Source organism: Aplidium turbinatum, chromosome 1, assembly GCF_918807975.1.
Source record: "Aplidium turbinatum chromosome 1, kaAplTurb1.1, whole genome shotgun sequence".
NCBI lineage: Eukaryota > Metazoa > Chordata > Ascidiacea > Aplousobranchia > Polyclinidae > Aplidium > Aplidium turbinatum.
The window spans coordinates 33736103-33752179 of NC_137472.1; the positions used below are offsets into that span (position 1 = coordinate 33736103).

At 38.0% G+C, this 16077-nt stretch overlaps 2 protein-coding genes across 2 annotated transcripts in view; both read right to left on the bottom strand.

Moving 5' to 3' along the window:
• Nucleotides 1-243: 243 nt before the first annotated feature.
• On the bottom strand, nt 244-8868 carry LOC145765071 (solute carrier organic anion transporter family member 4A1-like). The gene is made up of 12 exons (XM_082576813.1): nt 8765-8868; nt 6459-6590; nt 6084-6350; nt 5585-5700; nt 5116-5206; nt 4822-5028; nt 4152-4324; nt 3614-3775; nt 2889-3061; nt 2301-2546; nt 978-1148; nt 244-332 (listed from the first exon to the last, which is right to left on the bottom strand). The coding sequence occupies exons 1-12, from the start codon at nt 8866-8868 to the stop codon at nt 306-308; spliced, it is 1869 nt and encodes a 622-aa protein (XP_082432939.1). The 3' UTR covers nt 244-305.
• A 1620-nt stretch (nt 8869-10488) lies between these two features.
• Nucleotides 10489-16077, bottom strand: part of LOC145775705 (pre-mRNA-processing-splicing factor 8) — a 29975-nt gene continuing 24386 nt past the window's right edge. Inside the window, exons 34-43 of the mRNA XM_082587057.1 lie at nt 15893-16040; nt 15152-15321; nt 14625-14723; nt 14098-14291; nt 13713-13854; nt 13122-13361; nt 12546-12685; nt 11735-11875; nt 11427-11629; nt 10489-11018 (exon numbers count right to left, since the gene is read on the bottom strand). Coding sequence (XP_082443183.1) covers nt 10858-11018; nt 11427-11629; nt 11735-11875; nt 12546-12685; nt 13122-13361; nt 13713-13854; nt 14098-14291; nt 14625-14723; nt 15152-15321; nt 15893-16040 — 1638 coding nt within the window. The 3' untranslated portion in view covers nt 10489-10857. The remainder of the gene's footprint in view (nt 11019-11426; nt 11630-11734; nt 11876-12545; nt 12686-13121; nt 13362-13712; nt 13855-14097; nt 14292-14624; nt 14724-15151; nt 15322-15892; nt 16041-16077) is intronic.

Consider the following 16077-nt stretch of genomic DNA (forward strand, 5'->3'; position numbering starts at 1 on the left):
ATAGTTAATATTTATCCATTCTTGTGCTAATGTTACAACATTAATTAGATACTTCTCATTTTTTAAGCTTTGTCTATCATTTATCAGGCTATGATAAATCTAATGTAGTTTCTCCTGGTAATACAGCAACTTTGTTTGAACTTAAAGAATGATGCATGGCACTATCATACAATGTTCCTGCAGTCTTGTCTTCAGATTTGGACACTTCTGAGCAATTACTGTCACTATCGAAAGACATCGTTAAGTCAGGAATTGCTCCGGTAACAGGTTTATATGTCAACATTGCTCCCAAAAACAAAAGTACATCAGTACATCCACAGTACATCCACAACCTAAACAAGAAAAATAAAGTTTCATGTGTAAAGATTTTATAAAAGTCTTTATCAATTGTTTAAAAATTAATATTACTTAAGAGACTTATGACTTGTTCATTTTACAACTCAACTAGTTTTAACTCTAAGATCGGATGATGCCAATGAAAACCAAATGGTTAAAAATATAAATAAATGTAATTACAGTTGCAGTTGAGTCAGGTACGGTACTCAAGAATGATGGAATAAGTTTTCGTCCATGGAAATTCACCGTAAAGTGACTTAAAAAAGGCCAAACACTGGAGCTTTGTGCTTATAACATAGCCTGTGGGTTTGACTGTACAGCACTACACCAAACTTACAAACTAAAAAAATCTATCAAACTTGGTTTTTACCACAAACTATTGGGGTAAATATCTGGCCTACAAATCTCCAACACAATTATAAACATGAAATCTTTTTTATTAAAAAAATAAATGTTAATATATGATATACCGTCCATACATAAGCTAATTTATCAATTTCAGTTATTATTTGCTAAGTAATAACCTCTATAGCTTGTTTCACCCTTTTTTACTGGGGATCATCAGAAGGTCTTTACTCAAATAGAGTTAATAATATTGCAAATAATATATAATAATATACAAGTTAATTTACAGTACGTACCTTTCCAACAACGATAAACAGAAATATATATAAAGATAAGTTGACATTGCTGTAAGCAAGACATGCTCCTCTGACGCCACATTCTTGTGTCCATTGCATACACGCAGCATCAAATATTGCCCCGACTATCAAGGGACCTGGTATTGTGCCCACGACTCTCGTGAATAAGATCTAAATAACGAGCATTTAAAAATTAAAACCGAAAATCAATGCAATGGGAATTTTGCTGTCCCAACTTGACTTCCTTGCAAATGATTCTAATTGTTGCCACCGATTTCTTGTCTAGTCATTATCAATGCGACCGCACTGAGTTCCTTGCAAAACTTACTCTTTTCCCCAACTACGTTTTATTGCTCGAAATTTACGTTATATTGATTGCACGTTGGCCTGCATCTGATCCATGCGTTCTGTATTGGTAAAACTGATATTTTATATTGTAGCATACTAACAATGCGCAGGCCTAGGCCTGCTCAATTTAAATGTACAATGACATGATTCCAATGTAGGTGAATTTTTTAGAGCAATGACACTGCCAAGTGAGCTAAAAAATTGTTTTACAGAAAAAATATTTTCATTTGATCTAATTGGATTTATGTTTGTTCACAAGATGCTTTGGATTCACTGGTTTTTTTATTAAAAGTGGCCATTTTGAAATGAGCAGGGCAATAAACATATTACTGCTATTACATGAGCTAAAAACAGAGAATATGAAAGATGACGTTATCTGGTTTGTCATGTCATAAAAAGGAAGCTCATGTACAACCAAACCCTTTTATATTGGATACAGATATTAAAATTAAAAACATTTTTTATCAAATGTTTAAAATCCAAGTTTATAAGTCGTATTTGAACATAAGTGAAACATTGTTGTATTGTGTTTTGAGAAGCATCGTCTTTCGATTTTGTAGTTCTATTTTTATCTCAAAAACCTGTTGAAATAAGTGAAGTGTTCCATCCAATATACCTTTATGATTTGAAGTGCCATTATTCATAAATGTAAAGTGCAATCAAGTACGATATTATTTTAAAAATAATTAGCTACACGAGCATTTTATCACCTGTCAATCCAACCATGAATGGGCATAAAGAGATTAATTACAAATTCGAAACACTTACCTACAGAACAAAAGCTCATTCTTTTATTGTTTAACAATTCACATGACTAAAGTAAAAAAAAAAACATTGGCAAGAGAGTTACTCTTACTCATTCGAAGTTCAAGTATTAAAAGTATGTATAACATACTGTAAGTTAAATAGATTCCAGGTTCTCAATTTTGTGGGGCTATGGCCATGATACAAACACATGTGCTAAAGTTCACAAACCTGCATGCCAATGGCGAAAGATCTTCGGTTGAATGCGACACATCGCAAAGATACTTGAAGGGCAGAAGCTTCATTGAAAAAAGTTAAAAACATGAGAACAAAGTTGAAGAAACAAAACACGATGATCTCCCAACCAGAACTACATCTTTCATCCAAACAAGCTCCGCTGGTTGCTATGGCAGACACATTAGGAGGAATCGTTCCATCAGACGTCGCTCCTATGCATGAACAGTTGGAGTATACATCCTGCAAGGGAAAAGCACATAATGTATACAAAGCCAGTTAGAATATGAACAATTTACTCTTCTTGCAGATTTGATAAATAAAGCAAACAAACATGAAGTAGGTTACTTTAGTAGCCTAGCAATGTGGCAAGTGTAGTTTTAAACTTTTAATACAAATCGTACATCAATGAAAACAGGGGTTGTTTTGATATTACTAAATGGAGATCTTTCTGTTGGACTACAAGCACTCTACAAACGTGTCTTTAGAATTAGTGAGTTTTTTTATAAATAAATCAAAGAATCGGCTTGGAAGCGTAATTTGCATTAAGTTTGGACAAAGCTGAACTTTTCTCTAATAGCCTACCTGGTTATTACTATTGCATCCAGCAAAGCATGGAGAAAAGTAGGTAAATCTATCACTTCCACACACCGGATTATAGACCCCTTCACTACAACCGCAGTTAAAATTGCAATTTGCGGTAATTGATATTCCAGGTGGAGAATTGTCGTGGTAAGTAGTTGTCAGTCCAGCAAACACTGAGAATAAACGTTAATTGACAATAGAATAATATTGCGTGTCTTTTGTAGGTGAAACCGAAGTCACCATGGCTAAATTGAAGCAAGTGAACTGGTAATAAAACTGGGCTTTAATTTAGTTGTAGGAATATTCATTACTGAACTAATTTTTTCATGTAGGCTAAAGTTTAGTGTCGCAGGTTTTTTTTTTGTTTGTGAGCACATGATTTGAACCACAAAAAGCATAGGTCTATTATAAAGCTTCTTGACAATGAAGTCTTGAGTTTAGGAACCACTGTAGACCTACTCAAGTTACAAGAGATTTGTGGACAAAAATGAAAATAAAATTATAGATAAAGTCATTTCAAATCATGTTGGGCAATATTGTATGTATTAATGTGACAAAATATTTTTTATGAAACAAACTCTTTAACAGAAAGATGCTTTTACCATTGTGCTACACAATTTTACAAATACCTCTAAATTTCCAATTTCTGACTTCAGTATAATACTTAAATTTATTTCTTTAAATTCAACATGGCTCTTTACTTTAGCAAAACAAAAATGACTAACATGGCTGGCTGCATTTTATCAGATAGCAGCAACAGCAGAAACACGCTAATATCGGAGCAATGTATGACATGTGCAACATTTTCTTGACGCCAAAATCGAATCTGGCGATTAAGGCTCCTCCCACCAACTGACCACCAGCTCCTCCCAGGATGGCCATCAAGCCTGCAGACAAGAAAATAGTTGAGCACTTGATGACCTTTCAGAGGTTTTCACAAATACCAATTCAAATTGCTTCCTACTTTTTAATCTCTCACTCATCAACTCAAGCTTGGTGTAGGCTTTATCCTTTGCCATGAATTGTTTACCCAATACAGACACAGTGCAATACATTGAAAGGATTGATGCTATTTTATCGCTGAATGAAATTTGTTGCAAATAAGCTACTAAATAATCTACAACTCAGCACCATTCGGACACTAATTCGGCCTTATGAGATCAACAATCAGATTCAGCAAACAAATTCTAGATTCGAAGTAAAAAGTTTCAAATCAAATGCGGGATATCGTGACTGATAATAATTAATAAGGTCTGCCCTCACCAAAATATGTTCCTGCGTCACTTGCATCAATTCCGAATTGCGTTTCAACGTATTTTGCTCCGAAAGTCGTCATTCCGCTGATTAGAAATGAGTCCACTGCGATGCCAAGGGAGAGAAAAACAAAAGTCGGGTTTCGAAGCAAGATGAGAACACACTTTGGGAAATCGCTGATTCTAAACAAAAATTCCATTGTAGACATATAAGGATAACGATACTTATGAGAAGTCAATCCGCATTTAGAAATGAAACCTACAAATTAGTGTTGTACTATTATACATCGTGGTATAGTTTCGTCACAGAAGCTGAAAGAAACGACCAAGCGGCAATGGGTTGATTCGATAAATTGAGTAAAGCTGTTTTAGACAGTTACAGTAGACAGTTAAATACGCATTCAACTATCTCCATTTTACAACAAAACAGCTTTACTGAATTTATTGAATTAACCCATTAGACTTTAGAGCTTGGCAGCTCCTTCTGATTTTGCGACACGAAACTAATCACAATATTATGCCACAACATTTTTGCAGCTAAAGAACGACTCATTGCATTTGTATGGGTTATTAGAGTCAAACTCAATACAATATTACTGTCTCAAAAACAGTTATTGTCAATCTGTGTGTTTTTAAAATCTTAGGTCTAACACGACAGAATATATATACTCTTGAATTACTTCTTTCCAAATTCTTCATCTTTGTGATCTTCTTTTGAGGACACGTGAACTTCTTTTTCTCGTCCATAGCGATGCTTTTCAGTTCCATGAATTTTACGGGGTAGCATGAGAATAGGAAACGACGCGATGACGCCGACAATCCCGATGATTAACGAGCCAATCCACCAAGCGCCGATCCAGAAGTCATTTGATTCGTCAATTGTTACCCTAAAATCCGCATATCTTTAAATACGAGCAACCAAATGCAAGCAAAACAAGATTTGAAACTCAGTAGGTTGTCATGGAAAATCTTACGTTTCAGTTGGATACGTGTATTCTTTTAACATGGCAGCTCCAACTAAAAATCCAACTCCAGGCCCAACAATTGACATTGAAATTAACACAGCTGGAAAAATAAATTGTTGAAAGTAGATCGTAAAAAATATATACTGTATTAAAATAAAATTTATTGCTTTGTGGCCGAAAAGCGAAACAGACCAGTTGCAGGAAACATAAAATATGGTCAATTTAAGTATGGTCATTGGTCAGCTTCCTTATAAACAATCAACAAATTTTTTCGGTGGTTCATTTTATAAATTTTAATAAATATTGCCAGAAAAACAAATTCTCTAATATTTTTTGTTCACATGTCTTTAGCCTATGGACTCCATAGCAGTGAGATATCAAGATTGGAAACCAATGAATACGAAAGTATTTACGACTTAGATAGAGATAAATGTGTTTACTAGGATTTCTTACAAAATTAAAAATCAAATTGACTCACCATTGTAAAACGATGAATAGCGTTGCTTAACATTTTCATCTATGTAGGTTATGCTGAGAGAATATAATGGGGATGCCCCTGCACCTGCTAGTAGTAGAGCTCCGTAAAACACGAATCTAAAAAAAATAATCAGGTTTGTGAGAAATGCACAAAATGTGCGGGGAATGAGATCAAAAATATAAGCGAGGGCATAGCCATGGCGAGGGCTGCAAAAACTTGTTTATGGTTTTACTTATTAACTTCCATCAATTGCTATTTCATGTTACCGTTTTAAAGGAGCGCAGCATCAAAGCGAACATCTACAAATATTTGTTCAAAGAGCTGAGTGGATGTCTAGTGAAGTTATCAATCACATTGCCCGAACAGCTACAATAGATTAATCGCTAACTATTTATTATTTTAAAAAACAAAAAATATTTTAGCCTACTACTGTATATTTTTATGACGTTAAGCTGTTATTATGTGTGAAACAAGAACGAATCTATCACAAGGAACAAACCTGAAATTCTTAAGCACTGACAATGTGCACAGTTCTGTTGATGCATCTCCACACAAATTTAACTCATTGACAAATGTATAATAAGGAGCTGTAAAATGAGGCAGTGCGAACACTATTCCTGACATGCCAATGAGCACCATTCCCCAGCCTATCCATAACGGCTTGTGTCCATGGCCTCCGAAGTAAGCAACAAACAAAATTGTGAGAGATCCTGCTATTTCGTAGCAGCTGGAAATCAGCCCTGATTCTGTACTTGTTAATTCAAATCTAAAAACATAGCAATGTATTATTGGAAATAAAATGCTCCAACAAGTTTGCTTTGTCGGTGATGAAACTTAGCACATGGTGCAATTCAACTGGTATAGACAAACTGACCTTTTTTCTAAAGTGCTGATCACAACAGGAGTGTGTCCATTAACGATAAATCCTTGTACAACTGCTCCAAGACTGAGGAAAACCAAAGCCCAGCGTGGGGTTGCAAAACCTTGGCAGCAAGAGGCTTGACACCTAAACAAATAAAACTATCTGACCTTCTGACCAATTACAAGAATTAGTAAGACATTTTAATTAGATGCTTAAATATACCATATTAATAGGCCTACCTAGAGGCTACTTGGACGTAACATGGGCGTAAACAACAAATCTCCCATGGACTGAGTAGATGCAATCTTTGAGAAGATTTTAAAAACTCTTATGATGATATTAATAAAGATAACCACTTGATACTAAATAACGTTATTCAATCTTTTGTCACCAAAATTTTAAAGTTTCTAATCCAGTCAGTGCATAAAACGTTTTTGTGTTGATTGTTCTACTTCGTAACAAATTCTAACTCAGCTAACGCTGTATGACAAACAACAGCACCGATGCCAGCTACAAAGATGAGTAGAAAAGATTAATACGACGCTCGAAGGGCTGCCGGTTTGAGACAGCGAATAGGCATGCGGCTGTGCCTTTGGCAGGACATGTAATAGCATGCCTGAAGGTGGACACAAAAATTTAACATCCTTGCTTTCTCGTTGACTTAATCTCGAACCTTCAAACCACCCGATGGAAGCCAGCTCTGCTGAAAATTATCTCCGGGCTCCGGCGCTTTGGGTGCTATAAAAATACAAATCAAAAAAGCAACAGCACCTTGCTGTTCACTACACCAGTGCTACTCAAACTTTATAGTCCTAATACACTATATTATACCGGCAGAGATTTTATTGTCATTCAGCGTAGTAGGCTACAGGTCAACATTTCTCACAACACAAAAAACTCCAATTTTGGTTTTACATGTCTACAATGAGCAAATTTAAAAACCGTCCTTCACTAATATTTCATCAACGCTGTGTGATTTTCGAGCTTTTGCAATCCTTAGCGCTACTTCATGGGATGCACTTAGAGCTTTTATATTTATATGAGAGTGTCTATACATCTGTTTTTGTGTTGCTTTTAATTTATTTCGTTTTCCCTTTCAAAAAAATTTTTGGCTTAATTTTAATTTCATGTTTTGAGTGTACCGCAAGAGCTTTGTTTAGATGTGATGTTTCATAGAGTTATTGCTGACTCCAACTCCACAGACGACATATTGTGGTTTCGGCACAATAGCATCATCTGTTGCCATAAAGCCAAATACTATTGTAGGCCTAAATAAGATGTATCGCATTGTCGAAAAAAACTTGAACGGTTTTTTTACCGCCGACGCTTTGTCACTTCCAATATCACTTTTATCGGAATGTATGAGACCTGAAAGTGATTGTTTATTACTGCAGCCTATTTGTGCAGCCTACATGTCCGTGTGACCACGTGAATCCATTTGAAAATTTAAGCTATAAGCTGTATATCTGTATATGTATATATATCTGTAGGCCCCTATCTGTATAAGTGTATATCGCTTTCAGCAAAAAAAGTTCGAAAAATACCCCGCAAAAGAAAAACAACCTGAGCTTGGTAAAAAACACATGCTAATCAACACAAAACTTTATTCAATGAATTATTTTAAAACTAATCGCGTTCTGGCAGTCCAGTGCTTGCATACCAGCATCAGTATGCTTAAAACAGTTAGCTCAGTGGTTACGTGCCCGCCTCAAGATCACGTGGCGCTGGTTCGACTCTCGGGGTGTGCGCTTGAGCAACGCATTTCAGGACTGCTCTCCATTCAGCGGCACTTAATAGATGGAACAATTCTCCGGCAACAACACTTGAACAATCGGAAACTTCACTCTGCCAATCTCAGTAACCGGCCATGCGTCAAGAGCCTCTACAAGTATGCGAACCTACCAGGAATAACCTATTAAGGCTTTGTCAGTCCGAGCATAGAGATTCAAAACCAACCAACAGTTTGAGTAGCACTGCACTACACGAAGACGTTAGAATTGCAGATGTTTGCATTCTTCGGAAATGCAGAGATTTATTGATGAAACTTGTTAACTTGGGCATGACTTTTGAAACTTATTCAGCTATTCTGTGTATTTTGTACTTTCAGTACTTTATTTTTGATTTGTGCTGTCACCCTAGTGCCGTTCTGAGTATTCAATATGTCTTTGTTCTGCAGCAGGGTTTACTCTCTTTTGTTTTCTATACAGGCCAAGAGAAAAGTTTTAAAATGTTTGAACATTCATTTTTACAAAAACTTTGCAATGCATACAGTTTTATGCCACTGAGACATCAAATTATTCTTCCTGTGTTACACCTACCTTTGAATTTTACACGACCCAAATCCAATTTCAAAGCCACAAGTTTCTTCAACGGTGACGTCATCAATCTCGGAGGCTTCTGCTTTTGCAGCAGGGTGTCTCATTTTCTTCACAATAAAAACTCTTTTCTACTAAACTCTGCAGCTAAAAAATATATAAAACGTCCTTATTCGCTGCATTGCAAACTTGCAAAGAATTGAAATAATTTCCTAATTCTTCGCCCACCAAGTTCGGTCTCATGATGCAAGAGCTGTAGGCTACAATTTCAAAGCCACTGTGACGTACACTACAGCAGCGGATATCCCAGCTGCCAAAGTTGCGTAGCTCAAAAAGCGTTCAACAAACGTTTGAACAACCTTTCTATCCAGTAATCAATCCTCACAAAGAACTGTCTTTTCGAAATAAACTCGTAGATGTGTTATTTCAACAATTGAAATAATGTATTGAATCATACGCACATTTCAATTTCAAAGAAGGTAGCGATATCAAATATCTTTTGAAATGATTCCATGCTTCTATTTAAGCGATACTTAAAGTACCATCATGTCATGGTAAAACAAAGCTTGCCATCATCCCTGTGTCAGCGCTAATCGATTGCTGGTTCTTCAAAGCAGACATTTCCTGACGATGATTCAATATTACGATTTGTTGATTTGCTGCAGATATAAATGTTTTATTGGTGGCTACGAAAGCAGGATACTTTTTAATTGGGTGTTGAGTCATTATTCAATTGCGAATCTTTCACTTTGCTGATGTCCCTGCTGGTGCTAGAAGTACAGTAGGCTTATTTTGTAGGTTTGTATCAACCGTGGAACAGCTACAAAGTAGGTTTGTGACTCATATTGCCGACAGCCCGACAACGTTTCGCAAAACGTAGGCTACGAGAAAATCTGCGATTTTGCGATATCTTTCTCCTTGTCACACTCAGTCACAAGTTGCGGATGGTGCCATCCTCCATTTGTGCATATTGGAGCGAAACTTAGACGCTACTGCGTCATACCGCAGTTGAGCAGTCCCAAACATTGCAAGTTAAGTGTTTTAAAATGACTCACTGCCCACCAAAATCGCGCAGAAAACTGGTAAACAGCGAACCCTCTTTGAAACAGTGCAGCTCTTTCTGAAAGTATTTCGTCACGAGCCTTTTTAAACGCAAAATTATCAACATCACATTGTCTGACTTTTCAAAAATGGATCATGAGTGAAGCTTATTTCTAGCTTTAGCCCCACATACATAAAGTCCAATATCCGAGAGAGCATGCCGCTTCGAATAGTGACATAGCTTATCAGATAAACAGTCACACTTATGTCCCTTGCGTCGTAATAATACTGTTGTGATGTGGCTACAAAGTTAAAGGCTCGGCTTCCATCGTAGTTACGCATACATCTCAGATGCTGGACAAGCTAATAGCTATCGCAGGATAAGTAACAAAACCAGTTTGAACTCCATAGGCTATTTTCTTACTGAAGTATGCAAAAAAAAAACTAACCAATGCTTCGTTTTAGCAGCAACACAGAAAGTTGGCCACATATGGTCTTTTTCCACAAGCTTAATTGTATCTTCAAGTATGTTAAAAATCAAATTTTGATCTGTTCCGGTACCTCTGCGGTGGTACTTGTCACCGTTGGGACAAGTTAACCTACAAGTATGGAGAGCAGAACATAAATCTATTAAGCGCAGATGAGACAACCGCACCCTTCTGCCGTAACACAAGCAAAGTATTTTCTGTACAAAACACATTTTATTACTGCTACGATTTCCCGTATATTCACAGGGCAGTTCAACTTGATGGTAAAAACGTCGAAAAACCATAAAACTTTATGAATATGATTTCAGTTTAGCTTGGGTCGCTCGCTAAGGATTCCGGCCTGAACCAGTCTCGCTCGCATGTGACTTCAGTTCAATCCACCTCAAACGATGACAAAAAAATTCGTTAGTCCGTTTTTCTTAATTCATGTTCTATACAGCGAGATGAAACAAAATTGCCCAAAGTAATTAACAGTCTTTCAAATCGAGAAGCGTACACGTTCGTTCTGTCTATCATCTGTACACTAGCCATTGCGCGGCGGGTCGTATCCAGCAGAAGAGAAAGCGCTCAACTGAAGTGATCCTCCCTGTCGGCCATCAAGGTTGACCAGCTCCCGTCTTCTAGAGAGGCAAAGTTGAGGAAGTGTGAAGGGCGATGAACTTCATGGTAGAATTCCTTCGGGTTGGAGAGCTGCAGGTCGAACTTCATGTTTGCGTCGTGTCTCACTCCTGAAAAGGAACCAGGGTGTCAGTGAGCGAATGAACCACGACAGTGATGCAATCCTCAGAAAACGTAAAAATTCATCATTCAAACTTTGTGGAATTTTAGCAATATAACCGCGATTTGTTTGCGTTCTTTCTCAAAGTTTTGTCATCGTATCCAGGTTTCCACCTGATTGTCGAAGGTTTAAGTGGACACAAAGGTGTGGATCCCAGTTGGTTTCGAGCGTCGGTCGGACGTTGTCATTACAAGAATACAAGCAAAAGTACGTCACGCAAGAGATGTATGATCATTGATAACGAAAACCTTTTCCTATCTCAAATTCCAAAGCCCTCAATGACGTCTGGGGACATTGCAACCATGTGAAAACGTCAACTTTTTTTTAGCTTGGTCGCAATTGAACAAGTGGAACTTACCCATGAAGTTATAATTCCATGAGCCTTGAGAAGGAACCATGAAGAAGCCGAGGAAGCGATCGGAGAGCAGCATTTGCACGCGTTCGTAGTGAGAAGGCAAGTAACCTTTCGGGTTGTTGCCTTTGTCGGTGTTCTGCCTGCCCCACTCGTATCCGCTCGGCGTCAGTTTGTACGCAGTCAGCGAGCACGAACCAGGAGTGAAACTGTGTGAAAACAAATAGTCTAATTATGTAATGAAAATTCCAAAGCAGCGAGACTGCACCAAAGAACGTTTCATCATCATTAGGATCACAAGAACAACAACGGACCTGCATGTGATCACAATGGTCTTCTCCCCATCCCAAACCGGGTTGTCGGCCATGATCTTGGCGTGAGTGGTGACATCTTGTGGGGAAAGCTGGGGCGACTCGTTGGGTTGGGTGTGTATCCAACCCAGGGGCTCAAGTTCCCTGAAAAAGGAGGAATCATTCATATGTTGACACGTTGAAGTGAAGTTAAAATTACTAAATTCATAACTCACAGTTCAAAACACAAGCTGGCTCAATAGGGTGTTTCATGTTTTCACCATTTTTGAAATTCAAAATGCCTGGGGTCCCATCTGGTGGTACTTGGGGAAAAAGTTTACACCCCAATTTTTTTCAATTATGACGTCATATTGAGGTGAAAAAGTTATGCATGAGCCAGGCTCATGCATAACGAAGTAATGTACTGTATTTGCAGTTTCGGGGAACTGTATTTTCTTCTCAATACACGAGATCTTATGGGATGTTTTTGATATTATTTGGTGAGAAAATTGTTATGTCTCATGTTTCGGCCGACATGAGGTTATCATTGAGAAAATATGAATTAAGACAACTTTGGAAAATAACATCTAAGAAATCTTTGTCACATCAATACAGCTGCTTTGCTCACGTCCATACGTGACAAAAAACATGACTAGCAAGTCCACCTAAACAATTGATCGTCGATCCAACACAAGTGAGTGGAATAAGTTATAATACCTCATGGGGAAAGTTTCAAAAGTAGGCAAAAATATCGATACCTATTCAACTGAGAAATGCTATCACCAATTATTATATTAACAACAAGTTAAATTGGCAATTGCTGGTATTAACTCACTTCAGGTATTCATGCTGCGGCAGCTGGTTGGGCAGATGGACGGTTTGGTGAGTTCCCCACTGCGGTACCATCACCACGCAACGAATCTCCTTGACCTGGGGGTTGTCGGCAGGACTGACCCCGTACAAGTATCCAGCGATCTAACGGGTCAAAGAACAGATTTTAATTTACTTCACAATCTAGATATGAACGACCTGTTTTAGCCTGATGCTGCGAGTTCGTTATTACCACAGCGAACTCGCAGCATTAGGCTAAAACAGGTCGTTAAATCTACACTGTGAAATAAGCAACGCTCATGCTGCTGAAATCGAAACTCAATCTATTACAGATTTTAATTCGTTTCGGTTAAAAACTCGTGATAGCAAGATTGAGAAAAAAACTGGATGTCAACAATTGATAACAATGCATCAGGCATTCAGGCTGGTAAGAAAAGTTGTTAAATGTACCTTACTTTTTTGCCACCGAACGATAAAACAATCAAAAAGTTTAAGCTGCTGGGATAAAGAATTACATTGCAGCAGCCTTTAGTGAAACGATTCAGCCAACACACTCCTTGTCTCGGCTATCAAAACTTACCTGAGCTCGCAAATCGGAGATGCAAATGAATTTCTTGAGCACGTTCTTGGGGAGGATGTAAGTGAAGCCGGTCTCCCGGATGTCATCCGAAGACACGTAGATGTGATTTGTGCGGAGGTGGAGGTTGGTGGCAGATATAGCGCGGACTCTCCACTCCGTCTTTGAGGAGAAGGTCTGTGTCTCGTAGTTCGAAGTGGTCGCTGTGATGATCTCGTCGCCATGCTTGTTCACCGTGCGAGTCTGCACCAAAATCGACGAAGATCAGCAACGTTCATTCAATGATGCAGTATACAAAAAAAACCTGTATGAAATTGCTGTGCGCGCATCTAAAGTTGCATAGATCAATTGCACTGTTGCAAATCAATTATCACATTCAAATAATATCTGAAAATTATAAGAAACGTTAACCCAACAAATACAGTCGTCTTTATTACATCCCTTCAGCGTCTAGTGACGTCGGAATGAAGCGATGCAAAAGGCAACTTGAGTATACTGGAAAGTTCTTCCACGGTCTTCATCATTGGTTTGATGAGACAAAATGTTTTGTAACCAACAAAAACGTCTCTTTGTTATACGAGTATTTCCACTTGCCTGAGTGGCAGTGAGCTGGGATTGTTCTTTGGTTTGTTTCTCGATCTCGGCGATCTGCTGTCGCTGTTGGGATGGCGCGCTTATCTCCATGCCCAGGATGATATCACGAATCTCGGATTGCGTCAGCGACGCCACGTTCACACTGGAAAGAAAGCGATGATTTGGTTAAAGTTTAAAAAACAATCCATCGACAATTTTCTTTTTTATTGCGAATTCTTAACATATGAAATTGATCTTGTACCATATCAAGCCAACACGTATTTTGTGTATATTAAAAAGTTGTCACCGTACTGGTTGTGAAAACTCTACTCTAAAAAGGATAAAAATAATCTGTCAATTTGAAGACGCGTCGTAAAGTCCAAGAAGTAAGAACGGGCGGACTGACTTGTTCTTCTTTCCGTAATCTGCCAAGATAAGATCCTTGAGAGCAACCTCAACCTTGATCCATTCATCGAAGCCAAGCGATGGCCACATGTGATGCGGCTCGGTGATGGTCGTCTTGTCCGGCTTCATTATCACCTTGCTCCGATCCGGATTTACGTGGAGAGCTCGGAGGATCAGGATGAGACGGGAGAACGCCTGTGATGAAGAGCCAGATTACTTAACCGGAGATACATGAAAACCATTAATAGCGTAATTACTTTTGATTATCAACTGATGTAAGCTGTCAACATGAATAAATGGCATGAACAGTTGAACACGTAACTTCCATAATCATAACCAACAAAGTGTTTTGACATCCTATGAAAATAAGGCAATTGCTTTTGTTCATCAAACCATATGAATGCGCATGATAGAAAGAGAAATGATTTAGAAATGACAACTTTTTCTATCTTGTTTAATTGGAGAAAAAAGAAAGTTACAGTCACTATAAAAAAGCGAAAAGAATCTGTTGAGATGAAAGCAACGTACCGTATATGATGAGATAGACTTGAGCCAGTCATCGTAAAGATTGAACAAAACCATCTGTGGCTCCGATGCCTTCAATATCAGATCTCCAAGTTTTTCAACCTGAAGGAAATAGTGAAAAAAATCTTAAACTAATCAGAATCTTAGTTCAGTGCATGCGACGGAAAACGCTCTGTGGTGTGATGACGCAAGAACATACATTTCTATGCAAACTCGTTTCTATCCAATGAAAAATTGACCTTTGAGGTTAAAATAGTTGGCTAATCATAAATATGTCTCTCTCCATTTTGTTTAAGAGACCTAGTCTTTATCCCGAAACATCGGGGTCGACCAGTTTTTTACACCGACTACTCCACTTCTCTCCATCGATGACATCTTCAATTTTCAAGTTTTATTTTGACTAGTCATCCTTCATAGTGTCCTCCCATGTTTTTACAGGTCTTCCTTTACTCATTTTACCGCCATTTATAAAAAATATAATTGGTAAAAGTTGATAACAGAGAAATCGTGACAGTAAACAAACAACTAACCTTCAAACAAGCTTGGAAAGGAAGCTGCAATTCGCTTCCCTTGATTACGATGTTGGGAAAATCGAGAAGATGGACTTCCAGCGGATCCAACATTCCTTTTCTCGTCACAATAATCTGCTTGGGTTGTTCTTCAACCGGTAAAGACCGGATCAAAGCGGCTACTTCTTCGGCTGTGTAAAGGAACAATTTGTTATCGACTGCTTGTGGAATCCTCTTTTGAGGTGCAGTTCCTTCATTAGTGGAGTAGTTCTTAATAATTTTGTCTTAGCTGGCTTTAAAACGATTTTAAGTCCCCTTTCTTACAAACGCAATTGAAATATTTTCACACGCCCTTGGGGAAATCAGTGATTGTAATTAATTAAGTCAGTGACAAACATCATATATGGCAAAGAAACAAAACAGCATGGTATGACAATAGAACAGCCTTCTGCATCAACGACTGTGGTTTGGCCAATAAGCAATCGGGAATTTAGCAATCTGTGGTACATTATGTAAAAGAGCATTGGGTTGTGCTACAATCATAAGACCAAACAAAATGGTCTATTTACCAACACTATCGGGATTGACACAGGTGACTAACTGACTAATTACTATTAAACTATTTTCGTGAATCTACGGTTGAGAATTTACTGATTGAAAGCTCACAAAAAAATTCAAGTCTTTTCCACCAAGGCTTATGAGCCAATCCGACACAGCTTAACAATATCACTACTTTAATTGTCTTATTATATCACTACTTACCGGTCTTCCACTTGGCGAGTTGTCCCAAACGCTTCTGGCCCGCCCACACGGAAGTGTGGATGATTTTGAGGAAAAGCTGCCCAGTGCGAGGATTGAATATGAAGATGGCTCCGTTGATCGGCTTTGTCGTCAAGTTGCCTTCAAACGTCTGTGGAAGATTCAAACACAACTCGTCACTTTTCAAC

Excerpts from the sequence above, each read along its gene's own strand:
- LOC145765071 (XM_082576813.1), bottom strand. The coding sequence starts at position 8,868 with ATGAGACACCCTGCTGCAAAAGCAGAAGCCTCCGAGATTGATGACGTC. Across the intron at positions 4,325-4,821 it reads GATGAAGAATTTGGAAAGAA|AATCAGCGATTTCCCAAAGT; the intron begins GTAATTCAAGAG and ends ATTTTTGTTTAG. Across the intron at positions 3,776-4,151 it reads TGACGCAGGAACATATTTTG|GCTTGATGGCCATCCTGGGA; the intron begins GTGAGGGCAGAC and ends TCTTGTCTGCAG.